Source organism: Cephus cinctus, unplaced genomic scaffold (assembly GCF_000341935.2).
Source record: "Cephus cinctus unplaced genomic scaffold, Ccin1 Ccin1_scaffold0189, whole genome shotgun sequence".
Lineage (NCBI taxonomy): Eukaryota > Metazoa > Arthropoda > Insecta > Hymenoptera > Cephidae > Cephus > Cephus cinctus.
Genome location: NW_014332911.1, coordinates 150,328 through 174,877, shown reverse-complemented (window position 1 = coordinate 174,877; position 24,550 = coordinate 150,328). Strand labels below are relative to the sequence as shown.

General features: G+C 43.8%; 6 protein-coding genes across 9 annotated transcripts in view; 3 read left to right on the top strand and 3 right to left on the bottom strand.

The window, feature by feature from the left end:
* The window catches only part of LOC107264667 (caskin-1), an 18,145-nt gene extending 10,634 nt beyond the window's left edge, over window positions 1-7,511 (bottom strand). The window contains exon 1 of the mRNA XM_015733170.2: window positions 7,096-7,511. Within this exon, the coding sequence (XP_015588656.1) occupies window positions 7,096-7,111 (16 nt within the window). The 5' untranslated portion in view covers window positions 7,112-7,511. The remainder of the gene's footprint in view (window positions 1-7,095) is intronic.
* Window positions 7,512-12,567: 5,056 nt separating this feature from the next.
* LOC107264668 (NAD-dependent protein deacetylase sirtuin-7) lies at window positions 12,568-15,769 on the bottom strand. Its single transcript, XM_015733171.2, has 4 exons — window positions 15,176-15,769; window positions 14,929-15,026; window positions 14,592-14,807; window positions 12,568-14,506 (listed from the first exon to the last, which is right to left on the bottom strand). The coding sequence occupies exons 1-4, from the start codon at window positions 15,287-15,289 to the stop codon at window positions 13,312-13,314; spliced, it is 1,623 nt and encodes a 540-aa protein (XP_015588657.1). The 5' UTR covers window positions 15,290-15,769; the 3' UTR covers window positions 12,568-13,311.
* Window positions 15,770-15,782: 13 nt separating this feature from the next.
* Window positions 15,783-17,332, top strand: LOC107264669 (methyltransferase-like protein 23). Its single transcript, XM_015733173.2, has 2 exons — window positions 15,783-16,087; window positions 16,338-17,332. Exons 1-2 carry the CDS (start codon window positions 15,899-15,901, stop codon window positions 16,920-16,922), a joined length of 774 nt encoding a protein of 257 aa, XP_015588659.1. The 5' UTR covers window positions 15,783-15,898; the 3' UTR covers window positions 16,923-17,332.
* On the top strand, window positions 16,689-17,332 carry LOC107264672 (probable glycine-rich RNA-binding protein 1). The gene has a single exon (XM_015733175.1). It carries the CDS (start codon window positions 16,941-16,943, stop codon window positions 17,202-17,204), a length of 264 nt encoding a protein of 87 aa, XP_015588661.1. The 5' UTR covers window positions 16,689-16,940; the 3' UTR covers window positions 17,205-17,332.
* Window positions 17,144-18,037, top strand: LOC107264671 (acyl-CoA-binding domain-containing protein 6). The gene has a single exon (XM_015733174.1). The coding sequence runs from the start codon at window positions 17,235-17,237 to the stop codon at window positions 17,943-17,945; it is 711 nt and encodes a 236-aa protein (XP_015588660.1). The 5' UTR covers window positions 17,144-17,234; the 3' UTR covers window positions 17,946-18,037.
* Window positions 18,038-18,407: 370 nt separating this feature from the next.
* Window positions 18,408-24,464, bottom strand: LOC107264666 (rho GTPase-activating protein 44). 4 transcript variants are annotated; one of them, XM_015733167.2, is made up of 10 exons: window positions 24,351-24,464; window positions 24,100-24,291; window positions 23,578-23,731; window positions 23,045-23,333; window positions 22,764-22,988; window positions 22,400-22,697; window positions 21,545-21,784; window positions 20,599-21,419; window positions 20,183-20,367; window positions 18,408-19,969 (listed from the first exon to the last, which is right to left on the bottom strand). In XM_015733167.2, the coding sequence occupies exons 2-10, from the start codon at window positions 24,150-24,152 to the stop codon at window positions 19,544-19,546; spliced, it is 2,691 nt and encodes an 896-aa protein (XP_015588653.1). In that variant the 5' UTR covers window positions 24,153-24,291; window positions 24,351-24,464; the 3' UTR covers window positions 18,408-19,543. The 4 variants fall into 4 exon arrangements, with proteins under 4 accessions (XP_015588653.1, XP_024937615.1, XP_015588654.1 ...); XM_025081847.1 differs by having other exon boundaries at window positions 24,364-24,453; XM_015733168.2 differs by having other exon boundaries at window positions 18,408-19,837; window positions 19,922-19,969; window positions 24,100-24,407.
* Between the last annotated feature and the right edge of the window lie 86 nt (window positions 24,465-24,550).

Here is a 24,550-nt window from a genome sequence, read left to right as displayed (position 1 = left end):
GGGGTGGGGGGTGGGGGGGGGCACGAGTAGCGTTGACGTCTGTACCCCACCTTGCTTGCGTAACCAAGCTGCAACTTGAATGAATAATCTTTTTGAGAAATTTCTTATTGAGGAAGGTCAATCACAGCGACGCCACCGTGCGATCTTTCTTATTGACCGACTGTTCATCGTGATCCCGTGCGAGATATTTGCGAGAGACGGGTCCATAGGTCTTTGAACAGAATTAGAGATGAACAGGAGAAGCAGCCAAACCATTTGCCAGACAAAGAAGAGTGACGATGCCGTGCGACTCTGATTTTCAAAATCCATCACTGTCATTCTAGTCCATTTCCGAAAAGCTCTTAAACGTTTTCTAATTTCGTGGAAAAGTTCGACAAGGAAATCTTAAAACAGATGCTCCAATGCGTCGTTCGTGCCAAAAGGTGTCGGGCGATTTTTTCACTTCCGAGAATGATCATTCAGACGCGACATTCTCGACCTCGTCTCGAATGGACAAGAGAAGACTGACTTTCGAGAAGGTGACGATTCCACGCGCACCCATCTCCGCTCTAGCGGAAGTACCTGGTCGTACCTCTATGTACCTCGTGATTCTGGTATATAGGCTCTTTTTTTACGAGGTGGAGATGGGGGGAGGGGCTGCAGCTCGCCCGGTGTACTCGGCACGTCGCACGTCGCACGCAGATGTACCAGAGGAGCATGATTCATCTGTCTCTGCAAACGACCAACCAAGCATCTTATCGGCTTCAGTCCTACGCGTCACTTCTATTGCAAAAATAAACATTCTTCACTGCACCTACTTGCATATTGCTTCTATCTAGGCACCACTTGAAATTATAAAATGTTCCTGTAGGCGCATTCTCTGACTCTCCCACCCTCCACTTGCCCCTCTCCCTCCACGTTCTTCACATTCAGCCATTTTTATCTCATCCCTTCGAAAAGGAAGCAGCAGCCTCTTTCGTTATATATAAACGGAAGACTACCGGAATGTCCTCTGCACTTAGCGTATCGCTTCCGGCTGTGGCCACGCAGTTAAATTTGGATCCCATCGATGTGCTCTAGGCTGAAGCATTACGCCAGAGACTAGTCGAGAACTCCCATGAGCGCCTCAAAATAAGTACATCGCCCAACCAGCACAGAGAGTCCTTTTTCCCTAATCCATTCAATGAAAACCTGAGCTATGGTCGCCCCGCCTGACTCTATAACCAGAGAGTACTCGTGATACACAGGAGTATTCTAGTGGATGCGAGAGACGCGGCACAAAGCGATACTGGAGAACGTACCAGGAACAATTACTTATCCTCTTACGGTAACCGATAGCACGCCATCTTGAAACCGTGCGAGACCCTCGACGAAGAGACCAAGAAACGAAGACGGCATCGTCTTCCTCTTCTCTCTCCTCTGCAGGCTCTGCGTCAGGGTATGAGCTCCCTTGGAAGAACTCGCGCCAAGGATGTAACGTTTCCAAGTTCCTTGGTGGATCCCCCAAAGTCGATTAAACGTCGAAGCTCAAGGAAGAGCAAGAGGGAAGAGGCCCACTGCAGTGGACACGGCGTAGCGTTAAGACGTAGCGTTGGGAAGAAGGCAGACCGTGGCAAAGTAAAACTAGAGGAAGCAATAGAGAAAATTGGAAAGTTCGAGCGTGTAAAAGCTGTGTAGGACGAGCCAAAGGTCCTAAAATAAGCCATATATTTTCATTATTTTGGCATCCACGGCCGCTATGTATCTCATATCCAAGTACATTCCTATCAGCACACTCGTCTATTATGCCTGGCTGCCTTAGCTGGCTTACCTGCCTGAGAGAATTAGGTACCTCCCGGAACGTGAAAAACGGGTGCGGAGCTTATACACGAGCTCAAGTTCCCGCTAACCCCGACCAGCCCCCGCATGATGCAAAGCTTCACGCGACACGAACGATGGCTTTCGGGAAATGAATTCATCGTACAAATTTCGGAATTTTTTTCTTTTGTCTCAATGCGCTAGAACGAAAATGAGAGCACATCAATTCCGAGAATAGAGATAAACTTCCATTCGGGGAGCATCGACAAAATGGAGCCTAAGGATAGTGTCTCGTACGTGGCGCATTACTTCCTCGCGAAGGTCACCACTGATTCATTATGTCAGCATGTGGGAGAAAAGTTGGTGACGGCTGCGTACAGAGTTCTCCTTTTATTATATACATGCGCATACATATAGACATAAGGTATACAGAGTTGAGCGGGTTCAACTAGCAGGGGATATTCTACATATCTACACGACTTCTTGCCTCCTCGACTAATTCTAAGTTCCAAGATTGCGTCGACTCTCGTACGCGCGTTTCTTCATCATAACGTGAAGAAGAAAGAGAAAAAGAAGCGAAACACGAAAAACCTTAAACAGGGTATGACATCGCGAGTCTCGTCATAGAGAAAAAAACAAAGACCGCTCGCTCGAATATAACAATAATATACTTTACGGCCCGCAGTACATAGACAAAGAATAAGGAAACCACCGTGTGGATGATTACGAGAGAAATCTCTCGTGAGGATTTTCTACGTTCAAGTGCGCCAAAGTATCCTAACCTCGACAAGAGTTTCGCCGTCGATGTCTGTTTTGAGAAACAAAAACCAGTCAAATCTGTATCAAGGCACGTGTCACGGCATAAAATGCTTTTTACAAAGAGTACATGTACATGGATTTGCACTACATATATTTTATTTGTCTATTTTATCGAAAACTACGTGCGATTTGCTTGGGATTGCGTTTGCTGCGAACTATAAAAAAAAACAATGAAGTCATGGACCTGGAGAAAACTTAGAAATAAATAGAGCGGCTACACCTCAATGAGACCCCTCATTATGGAAATTAAGAAAATTACATTTTTCCAAAAATGCGGGGCGTTGTGAAGTTGACCCCTCATTTCTGAATATCGCCATTTTTTTTTGCATTTAATCGACCGAACGATTTCTGAAAATTGTCAGGAACTCTATAACTCTTCCGGGGGCAAGCAGAACTCTAATTTTTTTTTAATTTGCACTATGAGGGGGCTGAAAAGGTCGATGGGGAGTGCCAGAAAAGTCGAGGGAATAGCCAGCGGATGAAAGAACGTATAGCTGGAGAACCTGAAAGGGCTAGAAACAACGGAGATGCCAATGATGTGGAAGAAGGTACTAAAAGAGAGATGGCGAAGAGCAGAGATATGTATAGAAGAGCCGTTCAGGATGCTAATTTATATTGGCTTTACTACTGATTAGTTTCAGCCTGCGACGATGCAATGCGAAAAAAGGCAGATGGAACACACGGCCGTACGGTTCGACACTTTTTGTCCTGTACCTAACCATAGAAAACGACAATGGCTAAGCTGATACAAGGCTTTGAGAATTTTAAGAGTTCACGTCCCACAATCACTAACATCAGTTTATATTGACAGTTCCCGTGCACTCAAATATCGACCCTGTTTTTCCGTCGCAGCTGGTGCAGCTGCACGATTCGACCACCACCCCCGCCCCCCCTGAATTTCCTTCACACGGTCTTCCAAAGAACGTCAGAACGAAATGGGACTAATCGATAGCAGCAATGTAGACGGTGAGTTCCTAAATCTTTGGCCATGCCACCTGGTAATAACGAAGGTGTCCGTATATAGCAATGTCGTCAAGTCACAAAATGACAGAAGGACGCAGGTAAAGGGAATCTAGATATTCACTCTGATTCACTGATTTGTCTCGGAACAAATGACATGTATCAAATCAATGGATGAACAAAGGGATATATATAGGACGCTAGACGCATCGTGATTTTCGTAGAGGACAGGGAAGTAGGGACAACAGCATCGCATCCGTCTTATGTGCGGTGATGCACTGTTAAGTTTGGCGGACAGTTTACGCAATGCTTATTCCAGGAAGGTCTGAGAACAACGAGTTTTCCGAATGAACTTTCCTCGAGGTGGACGACATTCCGATTGAAGGTCAAGGACGACCCGCGGAACGGAATTAAGTTTCGTCTCGAAGTGCCCGATGCAACCGTGCACACTCAGCTGCTTGCAAGAGTAGCTCTGTGCTATATATTATAAAATAGACACGCATGCACGTGGCAAGGACCTTTCCGGAACAGCGGGAGCAGGGGGAGCCATCCCGCCGCAGGAAGAACTGGGAGAAGGATGCTCTCGTGAACGAATCAGACGGCAATACGGCAATATGGGAAGGAATACGGCAGAGAGAGAACGGAGGAAGGAGAGTCTAAATGGAGAGACGCCGGATAGGTTGTTGTTGCGTTGCACAAGAGCCGCGCAAGGACAGGATAGAAAATGTGGCAGGCAGCAAGCCTTGTTGCTGCTGCTGCTGCTGGTTATAAATTTATTCCTCGAGAGCCCCGCAGGATGGTCGGCATTATAATGTCATCGTCTAAGTGAAAAATGATGAAGATTGCTCCGCACGGTTTAAACCGGGTCCACCCCAACTTCTAAGCTATGTAAAGCTATACTGTTGCCGTATACCTACTGTGTACTGGTGGTACACACTGCCAGGAAACTCGACCAAGGAAAGATGGAGGACCCAGGAGATCGATGGAGTTATATCGCCCGGACGGAGAGCAGCCTCCCATCTTTCGATTCCACCTTCCTCCTCCTATTCACATATTCTCTTCCTTCTTCGTCTTCTATATATTTTCACACAACCACAGTACGGATTTTCACTCGAGTTATTCCTTCTCTTCTTCTTTCATCTCTACTTTTCTCTCGCTTACGTTTCTCCTCGTCCCTTTGTTGTTTCGTCGTCCCCGACTATTGGTACGAATGCTTGAAATCAGCTATGAGTGAATATACTTGAGAGAATCAAAGACTAATATGGCCGGTGGGATGATGGCAATACGCAATCACAAAAATGAGAACGAATTCTAAACTTTCAATCATGTTTTCATTCAGTCCAATTGTTGTCCTATTTCTGTTCCTGATTTTATATGCAGTACATGGCACTATTTTTGTCTCATTTTGTTTCTCGCAGGAAACAAGATATTCATTTTAAACAGCTCTTTTGCCTCTAGCTGACTTTTGTAAATCCAAGCCTGGGGTTTTTTTATACGTACTCTTAGTTGTACCAGAGACAATGAAAATATATTTTCGGTAACGTAACATGTAAAGAGTTTAAATGTACAGTAAAGGATTGAACGTCATCAATATTCTAGCAGAAATACGGGAGACAGATTGGCTCTCGCTTCTTCCATTGTCTAAGGCTCTCCCTTCGTAGCATTGTAGCTATGTATACAATCCCAGTGGGGTTATGACGTCCTAAGGACGGTCTCAGAGGCAGTCCCATGGTGCATTTTAGTAGTAGAGGTACGGGCCCACCTGCGCTTGTGGAAACGTGATCCTGAGGAAAGCAACCCTAAACACGAAGCGCGCCTACTACACGAGCTAAAGAAACTAAAGAACCGTACGCTTTTAGCTCGCGTAGTAGTTTTACGGTCCAGAAAGGAATATACTGACTGTGCCACGTCGTCGCCGGGGATACGCGAGCACTCGTGTAAACAAGGCACGGCTCGGTACCAAGTGGCAGCAGCGCGTTTCCGTCGTCCCGATGGATCTGCCAAAAATTCGGATTGTGCAGAACTCTCAGCAATGTCACGATTGCTAACAAAAGCTCAAAGAAAAATTAATTAATAGAGTCTTCAAAGCGAAAAGGTTAGCAGAAATAACTGTTGAAATTTCGAACAAAAATCCCGCCGTATATGCTTCTGAACGTTATCTAAAGAACGATAAAGGACCCGAGTAGAAACGTCGTCAGTAACCTGGAGCGATCTGCGTAAAATTACAGAGCGCTGTGACGACGTCTGTGTATATTGGCTCCGGTGTAAGAAGAGCTAGGTACTACGATTTAATTGGCTGCGTTCTCGCGCATGAGGCGAATCGACGATAACCATGGATGCAGATGCATCCTCCACATTTTTAATTTTATACGGATACCGATAGCCTGTCTACACAACGTCTCGGCGACTCTCGATCGACGTGTACGATTTTTAACGTAAGACCATCGTTTCTCTCAGGGACGCTGAAAGATACGAGACGATTCGACCTTCGACAGGCAGGTAGGTACAGTTCCACAAGAAGCACTTTTCGAGTGACGCTACAAGGGAGTAGTTTAACTGTAAAACTTGGAGAAAAGCACTGTTGTGGAAAGAAGAGAAGCTAAGAAGGGAATAATATTACAAAAGAATTTCTCCAGACAGTTTGCACGTTGTAACCTGAAAAAACGAAGACGAATACGCGAAGACGCTTTAGACGTTTTACCAATATTTCATGAGCATCAATCGTGCCACTCTTCTGTCCAGTGCAATAAATTATGGAAGCGTATCGTACGTTGGAATGGATGATGATCAAAGGCAGTCTTACTCGATCGTTACGTAACCTAAAGGGAAACAATTGTGGTTCCTTTGGACATTTCAAGAGTTGGATCTGCCGAGATTCTTGGTTGATTGGCTCGATACTACCTAGTATTCATTTGATTTATCTTCCGATGCCCTACGCTGCCCTATAAGTACTTCTACGACTTCATTTCTACGGGATACAGCAGCATCCGCACAATCGGCTGGGGAGTAGCTTGCACTCCGTCAGGAGGCAATATATCATTTCGCTTCATCGCTCGATTATCCAGGAGAGATTAGCATTGTTGGAGATAGGCTGACTCGCGGTCCAATCACTTGACGAATGAATTTGCCGTAGAGAGTACATATAGCCGTATAAGTGCTGTATGGATAATAGTAGTACCCGTGCCATTGCGAAAGCGGGTAGAGTTAGGTGGATGATAGACACACTATGTGGACAATGTAAAATACCTTGTGAGTATTACTATGTATATAGACAGCGAGACGCCCAGCCCTGAGAGAGATCGCTCGCCGTTTCGTCGTTTCATTCTCTACTGGCTTAACGATCGATGCTGCTACGAATGGGCAAACGTTCAGCTTCGTAACGAACGAATACAGTGTCCTCGCTCAGTATCTTTGGTTAAGTAGCGCACTGACTGTACCATACATTATGGCTCATAAGGTCTGCATGTTCCTCCACAAAAGCCACATACCATCATCCAAGAAGTTAAATAGAGAAAGAATGAACGGCGTCGTATCACTTACCGCTTATCCGTCGCATGGCGCGTCTTTGCAGTTTGCCCCTTGGCCGCGATCACTCCACTCTCGTCCAAGGGATACTTGTTCTTGCGGCAATACCAGTCGTTATGAACACCATGCCAACTTGAAACTGCCGATATCACCTGCGCCGCGTACACGTCAACTCTTTCATTTCTAAACGAGTCCCATGCGTTTCCATTCTTCCCTTTCGAGCTCCGCGTGTTACAACTGACAACCGCGTGGCACCTTTATATTCGACGTTTTAACTCGGCATACAACATCCCGACGCACACGATTGATCCACCAAACTCGAAAACGAAACGCGTCGACACGTTCATCGAGCGTGCAACTGCGGAGACGAACGAGAACGTCGCTCCGGGACGACGCGTCGCTTTGCTCACTCGCGAAGAACTGGTTAGTCCGTCGATCGGCCGCCAGAGCGAACTCCAACCAGGCGGGTCCATTGTGCGAGCGCAGCCCCCAGCGTTACTCAGCACTGCTCAGCATTACCGGCATTACCCGACTACCTGCGCCGCAACGCGTGTTTGTACATATGTATGTATTTACATACAAGCGTTGCCTCATGTAAGGCTATGTCCCGAAATTCACTGCCAGTATCGCGAACAACTATTGTCTCTCTTTTGCCCTATGCAACTGAGAGGGAGGCAAGGACGCAATCTTGATCGCTATACTGGCACTCAATTTTGAAAGATACTCTACCACCACATGCGTATACTAATCGAGTAGCGTGCTCTGGCGGCCGTGACTGTTGACGACTACAAAATACCGCCTGACTTTACTCGACTCATTGTCAGTTGGCCTGATTTTGATATAGGATAGAAATCATCTTTCTTCAACGTTTGAATCCACAAGATCTTATGAAATTGCCTCTAGATTCCACATAAACGATAATGGAAGGATTGCAATGGGGAAAAAAGGCTTCCTTCCTTTTCTTTACCGGCTTTATCATCAAAGAGTAAATATGTCATACCAGTAAGAGACAATAACTTAGCAGCGAGAATACCATCGATTCCTGAGAGACAAGACGGACTTTGCGCTCACGAGGCGAGAAGCGTTGTGACGTCGACATTGCGAGACATCCCCTCGTATGTACAGCTGTATTAGCAAGGCATTTGCGTCAACCCGACTCGAAATTGACGGCGAGCTTTAAGAGTTTTAAATTTTTCGTGATTTTCCTTGGATGATTCTCTTGCTATTTCTCCTTACCTTAATCTTGTTTCCCCTGTAACAGATTTTACGGAGGGCCGATAATAATTCCACCTTAAAATATGTACGCAGCAGCGGTTGTTTGTACTGCTGTCTTGTTCGAATTTTTTGGAAACGTCGATACGTGCATCGAGCAACAGCAATAATTCGGAAAAGGGATAGAAGGAGAGCTAAAGATAGCTCACAATCAGTCAAATAAAGAGATTAGATAGTTGTTGGCTACCAGGAATCAATAATAAGGAAGTTTCGTCCACGGTGCGTTAAAACTTAAAACTGTGTCGATCCAGATCCAGGATCTTTTTGATTCTCTTTCGAAGAAGGCACACAAGGTTTCGCATAATCAAATACCATTTTTTATAGAGGTTTTCGTAACACAGTGCTTTGCCGAATGCAATTATACGTCGTGCATACTATGCCTATGATCCCGAAGTGCACGTAAAGATGTAAATAAAAATACATTGCCTCGAATGGACCTCTTGTATCAAAATCGGGCTAATAGAGTCAGGTTGACAACAACAGAGAGCGAAATAACAATAGAGGCTAATTAACGTTAATTACTCAAGAGTATCAAGTCGTTCTTACATATTTCAATGCATTTGATAATCTCGTGAGAAATTATCATTAGCTATCGCATCTGCATGGTCATATTACTCTGATGATTTGGATTCTTCGGGTCTGTCTAATTCAACCTGATCGAAGCGTTTGCAGACTCTCCATGGAACTTGGAAGCTAGAACAGTTAGTAACGAGAAGCAAAGTGATGAAATATCGTCGGTAAAAGAATGGATAAATTGGGGACTGGAGAACGTCGCGCTAAAGAATTCTCGTGCAGGTGTACGCTTCCAATATTATGCGTGGGTAATAGAGATAGGGTGAATAAAAAAAAAGAAAAGCAAATAGCTGCCTACAGCAAGTGGCCGATAATTGACGCGAGTGTCTCGCGAGAATGAAAAACGAGTGGCTAGGAAAGATCATAGGATTCGTGAGGGATAAAGCGAAAAGACACTGAGAAAATATTATTCCTGACGACACTCGGTCTGCGATTCCGCTCTTCCGGCACCAAGATGCCGCCGATCGCAGAAGTCTGGAGAAAGTAAAAAGTACGCTGCGCTCTGCGCTACCAGGGCGTCACGTAGTACATATCGCACAAAAGTACCAAAGAGGAAGCAGTCTTAAGGCAGGCTGATGCCAAGGGGAGTCACCATGGAAACGAACTATCGTACCTCTTACACTCCTCCTTTTTCCCTTCATTCTCCCTCTTCTATCTATCTATCTATCTATCTATTCATCTCGACTCTTCTTCTTCAATCTGTCTCGTTTTGTTTCGCCCTAGAGCACGCTCGTCACATTGGCAGCAGCAACGACGCCGTTCTCTCCACGAGTCTCTCTACTACGTTTAGCGTTCACTCGCCACTATTTATAGGTCCAAACGTAGGACGATAGCAACGTGTTCGTGTACTTGCGCAACCCTGTGCTGTCTCCTCGATGGCGTCCCTCCGTGGATTCGCAACCTTACCGACCGACTCGGAGACGACATCCGACACGGTCTATTGAGCAAGTGCCATGAGCGGTGCGTCAGTCTCCATTTTCCGAGGTGGTCACCGCTCCTCCTTCACAGGATGCGAAACAAGTCGATATACTCACAGAACGCATAGTTTTATTCGAAGCATGACCGTAGACGAACGCGGACGCGAGGACCGCACCGTCCTCGTCACAGCAGCCCATTCCAATTCCCAATTCCCAATTCCCCTTAGGCCCCCAGAGCTCTAGCCCCGCAATATCGATTGTCCTCGTATTCGCCGCCACTGATCCTGCCGCCGTTCCATGTATACGTAGTCTCTCGTTATGAAAAAAATAACCTGGATTCCAGTTGGTCTCCATCACGCATTGTCTCTCGAATATATTGACTTGCCACTGTCATTGTCAGCCGCGGTGATCTTCCGGGAGAAACGATATTGGTTACTCGCTCGCCTTTATCACGCAAAGGTCAATGGCCTGCCGTTCCCCTTGATATCGTAAGCAGCCCTAGAATTTAGAGCAGAACTCGCGGCTGCCTTGCGACGACACTGGCTGCGTTCATCAGAAACAGCGCTGAGGGAGAAAAATAAATACATTTGATTGAAGAAATTTAGCAACTGTTGCAAGATATATGATCACATGACCATTAGAATATACTCGCTCCCTTTAACGCTGTTTTTGCTGGACACGATCATTGTCTTTCGGCTGTCCGGAATCGCTCGATTTACGCAACAGTCGACTTTACCATTTATCATTAAACTGGAGCGCTCCGAATCAGGCTCGTCTGTAGAACCTCGATTCTTGGCTATCGCAAGAGCTGACAAGTTTAAAGTCTCAAAATTAAACTGTTTAGTAAGAAACAAACGTTATAGGTTATCGTAGGACTTTTCTAAATAATTAATACTAGAATTTATGTAATTTTAAGAGCTGCTTTCAGCTGGTGTTTAATAAGAGCTGACTCTATGTAACCCCAATAAGAATTCTAATTGATTGCACAATTCTCACCGCTTGTGAATCTCATTGACTTAATAATTTTCCTTAAAGATACTAGGAAGCCCTTGGGAACGAGGCAGTTGGACATGTTTTCTGAAAAAAAAGACCATTATCCATCACGGATTGATACAACCAGTCAATAAATTAAAAATACAAAATTTGTTCGGTCACCATGAAAATGTTGAGAAAATTTTCTTAATAACACACCCACTTAGTGCCGCGAGTTTATCCAATCGCATGATGCAACCAATAGAACCAACCCAGAATTATCGCTCTTAGGACTCGCAAGAGTATGCCCTTAACCCGTTTACGCCCAAACTGGCATAAAAGTTTTTCATTTTTCAACAGTTATACTTTTAAGGTAAATGTTATTCAATCTTGATGAAACTACATGTCTTTATGTATTTTTGTCTGCTCTTTCTGAATCTGACCTCAGATTTACGATATTTGCCGCCATTTTTAAAATACGGCAGTTTAAATCTGAAAAAAGCAAAAAATTTCATTTTTTTTTTCAAATAATCATGAATCTGAACCAGATTCCGTTATCGGAGGGCGATAAAACTCTGGATCGGGTGGAATACGACCTTATACTAAAAGATAGGATTATTAATTTATTGAAATTCAAAATGGCGGTCATTGAAACAGCTGTTTTTATACATGAATTTAATGAAAAGCTTTGCAATTTTTTTTCTCGAAAAGTATGAACTTCACGAACAAATTTTATGGATTAAAAAGTTCTTAAAATTAATTGAATACGCTTGAATTTTTTCAGAATATTTAAAATAATTTTTGATTTTTGGAATTGTCGATTTTTCGAAAAATCAAAAAGTTATCCAAAAAATTCTGAAAAAATTCACACGTATTCTTTGACTAATTCTAATTACTTTTTGTTCTATAAAGTTTTTTTGTAAAGTTGATTTTCATAGAGTAAAAAAAAGCGCAAAGATTTGTATTACATTCATATATAAAGGTGGCTGATTCGACAGAGATCATTTCGAACAGAACAAGTAGAACAAAAAGTAATTAGAATTAATTAGAAGTAATTAGAATTAAAGTTAATACTTTCCGAGAAAAAAAATTGCAAAGCTTTTCATTAAATTCATGTATAAAAACAGCTGTTTCAATGACCGCCATTTTGAATTTCAATAAATTAATAATCCTATCTTTTAGTATAAGGTCGTATTCCACCCGATCCAGAGTTTTATCGCCCTCCGATAACGGAATCTGGTTCAGATTCATGATTATTTGAAAAAAAATATGAAATTTTTTGCTTTTTTCAGATTTAAACTGCCGTATTTTAAAAATGGCGGCAAATAACGTCAATCTGAGGTCAGATTCAGAAAGAGCAGACAAAAATACATAAAGACATGTAGTTTCATCAAGATTGAATAACTTTTACCTTAAAAGTATAACTGTTGAAAAATGAAAAACTTTTATGCCAGTTTGGGCGTAAACGGGTTAATCTAACAGAATATTGCTACAGCATTTTCATGGCGACGCTGCGCGCTGTTGGAATGGAGCACTTGGTGCTCTGTAGAGAACGCAAGAGACGTACACGCGTGCGATACATATGTACGGACTTGAATATAAATCGTTATTCCGAGCGTAATACGTATATGTATATGCATATGCATATCTTTATGTGTCTAAATAAATAATCTAGGTAACGCTTAAACAATAAAGTAACGTAGTGGTTAATCACGCCAATGGCCACTTAAAGATCAAAATAAAATACACAGAGTACGTGGAATATCACACGTAAGCATGTGTGGCGTGAGGCTTATTTAATTTTATAAAATAAATAACAAAATTAACCAATTTACAAATGGTTAAAATGATAACGTAAAAAAGCAAGCTATCTCGATTAGTCGAAACACTGATTGAATGTCCGTCGAAATATCATTATCCTGCGGGTACTAATACACGTTTGAATTTTTAATATATTTAAAAAAGAAATAAGGATAAAGATGCCAGAGCCGACCTGCATTTTACGTCTTATGAGGATGAACGATACTCCGAGCAGGAGACCTACTAAACTTTTTAGGACACTTTCGTATTCCTCACGAGAACAGTCTACTTCAAATGTTCAATGATCCTATTAATGTGCGCTGATACGTATACACGGTTATCGTATTAAAGCTCAAGATTGCATAATGATCACGTATGTCTGCCTAATACTCTATCGACGTACGTCGTTATCCGTATTAGTTCATTTACTTCACGCAATGCGACAGAAGTAAACAATTTCGAAATACCCTCTGAGAGTTCGTAGGAACGTTTCACTGACATCGACACTCCATAGCATCTTAACAGAATGTCTGCGACATCTTGAAGACGTTACAGCGTCCTGGTACCTGGGCTATTCTTCTGACTCACGTGTGATCTTCGTACGACTACACCGTACTCTTTTTTGACAGCGTGCTGTATCGTACACGAAAGGAAGTGCGGCGACTAAATCCGCACGCCACAAAGCGATCAGTCGAGGCTACCGTTTTCTTTTCATGCCCTTACGATAACCCTTGCCGAACCATCCGGGATTTTTAGCGGTGGCTATCGGTGTGCCGGAGTCTAGGACAAGGGTGTCGGTCTCCTGAAGTTGTTCTAGATTAGAGTCGTTCTCCGTTTCCGTCTCCGTCACCAGAGGCTCCATGCTGACGGGATCGTCACCGTTACGCTGATAAAAGAGACACGTAAGGGATCCCTCGTACTCCATGCAAAATGTACAAGCAGGTACCGGTTTAGGCGGCTCCTCGACTACTGCAGATGCCTGCATAAAGGGATAGCAGAAAAGTGGCGTGAGCTGGGGATACATATAAATTGGTGGGAATGGTAAGCCCATGGATAGGAAGGGTAGCGCAGCAAAAAATGGAGCTGGATATGCAGTCATTGGCTCAGCAAGCGCTATTCTGTTCTCGCAGTCTTCTTCGGTTTTTGGTATCGTTTCCTCGGGTATTCCATCCGCCACAGAACTTACAGAGTCCCTCATGAGGGAGCTCGATGGTTCCTCGAGACACGGCTGAGTAGTCGTCAGCTGTTCGCCGACTTGCAGTCTTATGGCATGGTGAAAGATGGGATCCTTTGCCCGGTTGTAATGTGGAATCTCGATTCCGAGATGCAACATGACCTTGGCCAAGACTTCGTCGCATCTCCCGTTAATCTTGAGCACGGCATTCTCGTCTTTGGGAGTCCACTGAAGGTTCACGATATAGAGAGAGGGTCTCTTGTGGACTGGTCTGTCCATCTGCCAAAGCCAAGGATACTTCTTCAGAACTTTCAAACTCGAGCCAAGACACAGTATCACGTCCGCCTGCTTCGCAGCTCTACTCGCCCCGTTCCAATTAATCGGCCAGGGAAGATTACCTCTCTCACCAAAATGAACAATCGAGTCCTGCAATATGGAATTACACTTGTGGCATGATCTTCCAGTGCGATGGGAATATCGTGCTGTTCTCTCTGTTACGTCGAATAGCCTCCAATACTCGCGGGACGGCTTACACATTCGACAGACTTCGACGTACATGTTCCCGTGTACCTCTGAGAGTAGGGTACGCGGAATGCCACTGCGCAGGTGTAGACCGTCACAATTTTGTGAAACGATATGCTTCAATACCCGCGCCTTGTAAAGGGCGTATAGGGCCATATGTGTGAGTGTGGGCTCTGCCTGGCTTAGATCATGATTCCTATCAAGTAGTATCAATATGTGTTATCCTACATAAACATTAGTTTTCGGTGCATCATTTAAGAAATTACAGTTTTAATACACACCCAATGTCTTTTCCTTGTTGCATTCTTGTCCACACTCCATTAGTACCCCTATAGTCTGGTATGGATGCTGCTGTGCTGATACCTGCTCCTGTATACACAGCAAGAGATGATGCCCGACTTATGGCAGCAGCCAATCTCATGCATTTTTCTTCAAGAATCTCAGGAGCATCTTCGATTTCTTCTAATCTTGCCTTTACACGATCCCTCTTTTCTTGTCTACAAAAACAAATATCATGTGGATGTCAAGTAACTCCATCCGTAGTGCATTCTGACCTCTTCCAATCTTTGGCATCCATCAATTCTTGTATGTGCAAAACAAAAAAAAACATTGTTATACCTTAGGTTAACCTCCTTGACAACGTCTCCACATGACGCGAGGATCTCATTCTCCTCCAGTGATCTGTCAGTTTCTGATTTTTGAAGGATAGCAGCAACCTGCAAGAACACAACGACGAAACTGCAACATTTGTTTATGGGTTGTAGAAGCGAGGAATCAGCCGGGTGCCAGTTTACGACCAGCAATATATGAAACATACGTTACGGAGAAAGATTAAATCCGTATTAATGAAAGTGATCGAGCGTACCTTCTTGAAAGTTGCAACACGCTCGTCTTTAACTTTAAAAGCCCTTAATGCAGCCGAACGTCTTCTTGACAAGCACTTCTCATTGCCAGGCTCCTCCATCTTTAATCCAGACATGGTTTGCGCTCACTGCTGGCCAAATGTGTTACAGGGCCCGGTGCCCCGTTTAAAGTGCAATATTAATCCTGAACGATCCCATTGATACCTGGCCCATTTCCAACATAGAATGTTTTGAGAAGAGAATTCTCTTTAATTCGCATAGACGCAGGGGATATCATCGTCGCTACACATTACTCTCACTGCAGGACGAATGTCTATCAAACGGTATATTATCAATAAAGGAACTGGCTTGTGCATCGATTTTGCTTCACAGCCATGCAAAAGTTTTCAGAGGATGGAAGTCGAGCTTTCTCAAGGTAAACATATTATAAGCTTCAAAATCACCACGTCGCTTCCTAAACTTCGAAAAGACGCGTGCCCTTACGAGCGTGACCGATAACAGGCGAATATATACATAGAACGCGATAAAATGCAATCAAACACAATGAATAGTGCGAGCTTGCTAAAGGTCGGGGTGCGCTCGCGCAGCTTCCAACAGGCACGGTACAACTGACGACAACATAAAGTCTAATTTTTCGTAATACCATTCGACTCGAATATACGTATTTGTAAAACGGAAGGCTTCTCTGAGAAACACTTAATTATGATTGACGACGGGGGTAATTAATGTGGACGCAGAGACGTTCAGTAATGCCAGGTTTAGAGGAAAATATTTGGTTCAACACGAGTCCATCCGCGCACGGCCTAATGTCCGATGGAGTCGCCTCCGAGCAAGTGAAAAAATTCTTTTTCACATCACGCAGAACTAACGAAGACACACAACACGACGAGACTTTGGAGATCTACATCCCGGAGGTGAGGGGCTTCTAGGAAGTATTCAATGATATATTGTCATTAAAATTTTATAAGAAATACTACTGTGCCACCGGTTTTACGCATCCTTTGGTTAGGTTCTTTTGCCAGTCTACTCATTTGATATTTACTTTATCTCAAGTACGACAATGGCTTTGATATAGTGCTATGTTGTCCATGATTACCTTCAGGATCAATGATTTTTTTTCCCTTTTTTTCATCATTTTAATGTGGAGTTACTGTTTTCTTACAGCTGCTCCAGGCAAGCTACAGTTTCTACACCTGGCCATCAGCTCCAGTTCTCGCTTGGTTCTTGTGGGAACATCGCGAGGAACTCGTCGGCAAGAGAGTGTTGGAACTTGGTTCAGGAACTGCTCTACCTGGCATATTAGCCAGTAAGTGTGGTGCAAACGTAACGCTCAGTGACTCTGCAAGCTTTCCACGAAGCTTACAGCACATAAGAAGAAGCTGTGAATTAAATGGTGTCTTGTCACAAGTTAAGGTTGTTGGTATTACTTGGGGACTCTTCCTTTCTGGCCTGTTTACCGTTGGTCCTTTAGATTTGATCTTGGGCTCCGATTGCTTTTATGATCCTATTGTGTTTGAGGACATTGTGGTTACGGTAGCATTTCTTCTGGAACGCAATCCTTCTGCAAAGTTTCTCTGTACATATCAGGAGCGTAGTGCAGATTGGTCCATTGAACATCTTTTAAACAAGTGGGGTCTTATTTGTACTCAGATTTCTCTAACTGAACTGGGTACTGATTCTGGTATAAGTATCCATGATTTAATGCAAGATCACACTATACACTTACTAGATATTCGAAGGGCATCGTAATAGCAATTGTATTTTGACATGGCATCAAATGCAGTGAAACAAGTCCACAGGATCTTTGTTGGAAATATACCGTGGACAGTGAGTCAACAGGACTTGAAGAAATACTTCTCTGAATTTGGTCACGTGGTCGCAGCTAAACTTATCGTTGACAAGAAGACCGGCATCAGCAAGGGTTACGGTTTCGTGACATTTACGTCGAAAAATATTGTCAACACTGTTTGCAGCCGCCAAAAATTGGAATTGGAGGGCCACGAGTTAAACGTGGCGCCAACGGTTCAGTAGAAGTATTGACAGAAACGTAGTCGATCAACTATGGCAGAGTGCGAGGATACTGAAGTAACAGACCTGGAGGAGACCTTCACTAAGGCGGCGAGTCATCTTCAATCCCTTGCTGCACGACTAGATTCCGGTCAACTTCTCGGATTTTATGCTCTATATAAGCAGGCTACCGAGGGTTCTTGTGAGAGCCCAAGACCGAACTGGTATCAAACGCAGGCCAAGCACAAGTGGGAGGCCTGGAAGAGTCTAGGCGATATGAGCCGAGAAATCGCCATGGGAAGTTATATACGTGCAGTGGGTAAATTGGATCCAACCTGGGAACAGGATGCCCGAGCGGAATCGCAGGCGTGGGTTGCCGTTAGCAGACTTCCTAACACGGATGCGGAATTGAGGGACATTGACAAGACCATACTGGATTGGGTGAAAGACGGGGACGTTGGCATGGTCCAAGAAGCTCTGTCCCGAGATCCTGCTTGTGTCAGCCGATCAGATCAAGATGGCATGCTACCCATACATTGGGCTGCTGATAGAGGACATGTACCAACTTTAAAATGTCTCGTGGAAAGGGGTGCTGATGTCGATGCTCAGGATGGCGGCGGGCAAACCCCATTGCATTTTGCAGCTTCCTGCGGTCATATTGAAGCCGTGCGATATCTCCTCTCTGTGGGTGCTACTTTTATCGCCGACAACGAAGGTCTGACTCCTAGACACATTGCTGACGATGAAGTGGCCGCTGTCTTATAGTACAGTCGATTAGCAAAACGTTACGTGTAATGCACTTGTATCCGCGACACGTTATTATAATACATTAATAAATAATTTTGAAAAAAAAGTAACATCTGTGAACCTCAAAGTCGATAAGAAGGACATCCATATCGATCATATTTTGAGTAGAGAAATGCTTTATTTATGTACAAGTAAATCCTCTAATACTCCAATGTACTCACAGCCTAAGCTTTCCTTAGGTAAATGCGTGCTTTACCGCCGACGTTTCGATGCACGTCGACGTTACGTAACAACCGATCCTAGCAAATATATATATATATATATATGTATATATTTGAAAAAAGAGGCACAGTCCTTTCTTTTACGCACAAGTCCTTAACTGCCTGCTCCATAAAATGTAACGTTAGGGACAGGGCAAACCTTTACCTTCAACTTGACAGGAGTTAAAGAAACGCAATGTTATAACAAGGGATTTTGAAAAAACAGATCGGACGAGAACTTGAGATATAATGATGAAGCAAAAAACAGTCTCTCTCTCTTTTCCGACTAAGAAGTACTCTCTACAACTGAATAAACTTGGAAAATTTTAACCAAAAAAAAATTAGTTTACGCAATTACGATCTCTCTCGAGACACGCAGGACGTGTGTTGCTTAAATAGTCAGCCAAGAGTCGATTATGGTAAAATAAAAGCTAAGCAATTTTTTCTCCAAGAAAACGTTCGTGTTCGGCGTTTACTGCATATCTCATACACGATTGAACGCGAACTCCAAATTTCCTCACGTTATTACACTACAGATGCTTATAACCTAGTATTATTTCCGGGAGTCGGAAGTCGGAGCAAAATGTAAGCTCCTGCTAGCCAGCTGGTGTGTCGAGCTGATGACTAGCATGATTTGAGTCTTACTCCATTTCCTAAGTCCTAATTATGTAATTTCGTTACTTTTTCTTAAAATGCACTTCTTTTTCGTTTTGTAGTCGACGCAATGTATTCCTTCGTCCAGTCGCATGAAAATATATGTCTATATGTCTTGAAATTCCTAATTTTGTATATCCAAAAGTTTCTCGCATCGAAAGCGCCCTTTCTACTTTTCAAGCTGAGCACTTGTTTCGCCAAGTCGCACTGGATCACTGAAGAAAATATCGTTGCAGTCACTCTCGAGAAAATTTCAGGGCCAATTCTTGTTCAATAATTCGAATGAGCAATCAAAACTTTCGTCCTGTACACGTGTCAGTGTCCTTCAAAATCATATTTGGGCCGGGCACTGCTTCCTGATCTTGCCAGCCGCACGACCAGGTATAGTCTGCTTGAAAATGTATGAACAATGTGGAGCAACGCGCCGATGAGTTGCGATTAATATGTCTGACCCAAGAGGATCCCGTCGTGTCTCTCAATTGTAAAGCAGGACGGTCTTTAAAAGAATAAAATCGAGAGGTGAGAGGTGTTAAATCTTCAACTGGCGCTTGTCATTGTACATATTAGGAGAAAATATATAGACCCACGCTTTCTCCGCTAAAAGAATCAGTTAACTGAGAGGATTTGCGGGAGGGGGGGGGCTAGCGTTCTCTCTCTCTCCCTCTCTGCAAAATCCTCACGTAATTGAGATAACAGATTATTTTAAAGATTAGTGCTTTCTTGTTCGGATTTAGGACGTGTCGTCGGCGGGGGAGGTGGTGGAGGTTGAGGTCTCGGTGGCCTTTGTAAAAATCTTGGGGATGCTGGTGGCGGCTGCTGCGGCGATTTAGAAACGATCACTGTTTCGGTCTGGGTTTGAACATCAATAATATTTCCTTCGGATCGCGTCCTCGCATGGGCCTTAGTCTGCTCCGGCATATCCGGTCGCGGTGGCTTCTCCGGTCGATCATTGGATAGAGACATAGACGTAGGCCTGCTGCCCACGCTAGGACTTCTCTGCAAGTTCGAAGCCGTGTTGCCATTGCTCTCGGCGGAGCTGTTGCTACTGGTGCCATTTCCACGCACTTGTATTATACTAACCTGTTGTTTGTCCACCGAATACACGTGTGCCCGTTCCAATGTTAGGGGCTGTAGAAGAAAAATTGTATAGTTGATATCGAGGAGATTTCCGATGGATATTCCATTGGAATTTATGCAAAGCCATTAACCCCAGAAGGATAACCTACCTGAATTTTACTACCAAGCCCAAATAAACAAAACTTAAGTTAGAAGAAGGTCATCTTTCTAGGTTTAAAATACGGCTGAAATTATTATGCAAGGTATTCAATCTTTTGTACTTACTCCAGACTCGCCATCGAGGTTCTCGTTACTTTGACGATGTTGTGGTGGCCTCATCAGACTAGAAGGGCGAACCAGTCCGGCCGGTCTCTCTGGAATTGCTGGTTTACTTGTTGGCCTCTCGATGCTACTTACATTCGTTTGTAAGCTGTTGTCTTCGGATTTTTTACGCAGTTCAACACTGTCTTCTGATTAAACAAATAGAGAATGCTGGGGAATATGAATTTTCGAGACCCTCACCCTCTCGCACTGCAGTACTGCGGAGGCTTGCGTCGATATGTAAAATCATTTAAAAGTTATGAATTCTCCATATTGTTATACTCAATAGCATTTACTGGCACGCATTAGAATTCACGAAACTCAACGAAGGCAGAACTTTGGAACTGGCGGGAAAGATTAAGTAATCAGCACCAACTTACCAGTCGCGTTATTCTGCGTTAAGTTCCCTATATTTCTTGGTGCTGCTACTGGTATCCTTCGCCTCTCGAGAGTAGACGGCGATGGTTTTTCGGCAGGCACTGGCTTCGGTTTAGAGTGCGGCACTTCGAATTGCTCCAATTCGACAGTGGGTCTGTTCGGCGAGGAGCTTTCCGTGGTCGTTTTTAGATTAAGAGCTTCGAATCCAAGTAGCACGTTGTGCTTCACCTCTTGGACATTCCTATCAGTCCTGAGATCAGACTTCACAGTTTCCTGGGCGGGGCTGCGCGAATCGACTGTCCTCTCGGGACATTCTACGAAATTGACGTCGGTTCTGGAGATGACTTCGAATCCCAAGGGCTTTACATCAATCTCAAGACTCTTTTCAGGCTTATCAGATCTAGTGTCGTGATGCGCTAACACAGGTTCTGGAGGGATATCTTGTTTTGAGGACTTATACGTGCTTCGATTTAAGGTAGTCGTAATCAAGGGTCTCGGTGGCTTATCTGGAGCTGGTGGAGGCTTGTCGTCACATCTTCGGACATCATGCCTATCCGGGGTGCCTCCTGGTGGTGTTGGTGCTGGTTTATTTTTTCTACGAGTTGCTGGCTTTGGACTTCCTTGTGGTGGACTCTCGCCATGATCGCTTAGACTACTGTTGGATACAGCACGACGCATTTCTAATACTTGATTCTCCGAACCATTAAGGATACCTATGTCCAAGTCACGATCAAAATCCACTTCGCCCGGAAAGAACCAATCAGCGTACGTGATCAGCTGGTCTACTATAAGACTAGAGTTGTTAGCTGTACTCATGTTTATCCTGAAATAAAAAGAGGAGCAATGCCAATGCTCGGAATTATCGTACCGCGTGTCGTTTCATTTCTGCGTACTTTGTTGGTATATACATATATACAGCTGAAGAGGTTATCCCGTGCATTTACTTACACCATAGTATTCACGTCCTCCTGAGGACTCCAAATGAGATTGGGAGCTATAACGATGGCTATATTCTGCGGTGACATTTTGTTCACATCCTGATTCTTCGTTAGCACAGCTAAGAATTTAATGAGAAACCTTAGGTTTTCCAGGTTCGCAGGTGGCAACTTGTGCAGCAACTCCCAGAGAGCACGCAGTCTGGAATCACTTTGCGTTATCTTTGCAGCTGCCATCCACTCAGAATACAACCTGTACATATGAAATTAATGCGTAATATTATCACATTGATAAATGATGATCCTCGGGCAATTATCAGTTTGAAGAGTCACATCGCTGTATCATTTGGCACGCATACAGTCTTCTACGTGAACGGAGTAAGTCTTTACGGTCGCATTAGTTGGCCTAAGAGAAATACTAATAACTCAGCGAGCTTATTCAAAGTATAGAATTCACGTTGAGGAACAGCCCTGGGTTTCTATGAGCGCCTATATCGTTTCATAGAATTGTATCGTAGAAGTGAAATTTTTCTTTTGCTTTTTTCTCATAAATTGATGAGTAGTCGAGCTTGATTTATATATACGACCCCTTAGCTTTTTATCGGAACGAATATATATATATACTATAAGATATGTAGAATATTAAAAATCGTTTCTTCGAGAATGAAGGCACGCTATATTATTTTGAGACTAATAGTATCGGTGCGGTAATCAGAGAAAAGAAATGTAAGCCTGCATGTTAATCATTTGCTGCAACGAAAGTGATTCACATTCGACTATCCGTGTAACGGCTGTATGCGCTATCTCTATTATTAGGTCATCGACTCATTCGCACTGAACGAATTCCTATTATTAGATGTGTACTCACTTGTATGTGAGCAGAGGCTCCGGCAATTCCCGCAGGTACGATTTTAACGCTCCTGCCACCACATGCGGGTCCTTATACTCCAGAGCCGTCGGTAGAGTGAGACAGCAAGCATCAAGACTCAATTTGATCCTTCGCAGCTTAGAAGCGCCACCGGCTATTCTGAAAAGGCCCTCCTCTTCCATTCCGAGCCTCAGGAGGACCGAAACGCACAGCTGAATCGGTAGAGCGATTTTTCTATTCGTAACTCTTAGATGCTCCTCCAGAGGATAGCCATAGACTGGTTTCATCTCATTGTCATCTGAATGAATGAACTAAGTTACAAGTTGACTTGGATTTGGGCGCCTTGACGCTACGGGGAACTCACTGATATAACTTTCCAGGCCCGGAATAAGGTCCTCTAAGCAGTGAAGTGCACTTTCGTGATAGGCACGTTGCAGTTTTACATACTGTACGATAGTTTGAGCAAGTTCAGTTTCACGCGACATCAGTTGAAACATTTCGGCAGCCAGCTGATCTCTACACTGTTCGACTTTTGTCTCGGCGTCCTCTAGCTCTTCGCGAAGGCTGTCAACCTTTGTTGCACCGGCACCTGAAATTCAATATTTTAAAATTTGGAACGACTTTGCACACCTAGGTACTACTTACCACCAGCACTATGTTTACTAGCCTGCTGGTACCGGGTCCTTGCACTATCCATGTCCAATGTTAAACGTGCCAAGTTTCTCTTATGCTTTAGGATATTCGGCACATCCGTTTCAAGGATGCAATGAAGTGGCACTGCTACGTATTGCTCTACCTTAGCCTCGTGCTCTACGGCCTCCTGAGCCAACGCTATTTGAGCTCTTCCGCATTCCGAGAGAGCAAAACTCATAAGACCCTCCTCCGCGGCGTTCTCCAGCATTGTTTGACCGAGCACGTACTCCGGACATTTTTTCTGAGGATAGGAGAAGTGTTCCAGAATTTCGAAATTTCTAGAGATCTGTCTGCCTCTGATTATATTCGTAAATGTATTGATCGCCTCGTGATAAAAAGATTAGTTTCCATCTAATAAATGAATGGCTATATCGCAATTGTCGATTCTTCGATCTGATAAGACGTAAAATCGAATAAGACGGGTAGGTGCGCATTTAATATGTCCACCAGATGACCATCTACACCAAGAGCAATTGTGTCCTCACCAGGCGTTTCTCTTTGTAAGCTGGATCCTGTGCCACGGTCTGATTAGGTGGACTACCCAGTCGTTTGCTGAGACCTGTCAGCGCAGCTCTTATTTCCTCCACGTGTTTATCTGCTGCTTGCAAATCATCGGTCAGAACTTCTGTTCTTCCAGCTCTGAAACAAAAAGACAACAATGTTGACATTCTAATGTATATCAGCCTTCAAATTGCAAATCTATTTTCTCAATTGACTGGCTCGATCTTATCATTCTCGATAAACTGGCCATCTGACAATTCTTAAAATGTTGCGAATAACTGAAATTCTTATATCATCATGATCATATAGAGCGGATAGAAAACATCAACAAGTATGTAATAAAAAAAATTGTTACTACATCCTACCTAATGACAAATACATTATACTTAGTGTATCCCCAGAACGAAGGGAATTGTCGAGAGGTGGTGTTACACTTATTACAAAGCCCAGTGTCAGCTGCTATTACTGTAGAGCGCAACGCGTACAGTAAACGCGACAATAATTACCTGGAGAAGGTTTGATCGGCGAGTTGCTTTACTCGAAAAAACTGTTTCTTCATGGTTGCTTGAGGACGGTTGACACTTGGATGAAATTGCAGTAACACCGCCCACCGCCTTCACGGCGCGATACTTTCCTTGAAGATTTCTCTGGGATCACTGTGGCATGCGCGTTCTTCCCGTGCCGGCCCGGGCACATACCTAGAGCACGTCCTCGAAATGAAGAGCACAGCAAAACGAAGAGTCTTCCACTTACGTACACGACATTCGTACATTCGACGGAGCCGATCCGTCATAATGCTTAGCGCACCGAAATCTTCACAAGCGACACCTATGATTACGCACGACACTCTTCGAGCGGCGGCAGATAAGCCAATCTATGTAATTTGCGCCATTGGTGCGAAAGTCGATTCAAGTTAGCATGCAATGTCAATTGTATTCCGATGAAACGTTTTAGCTC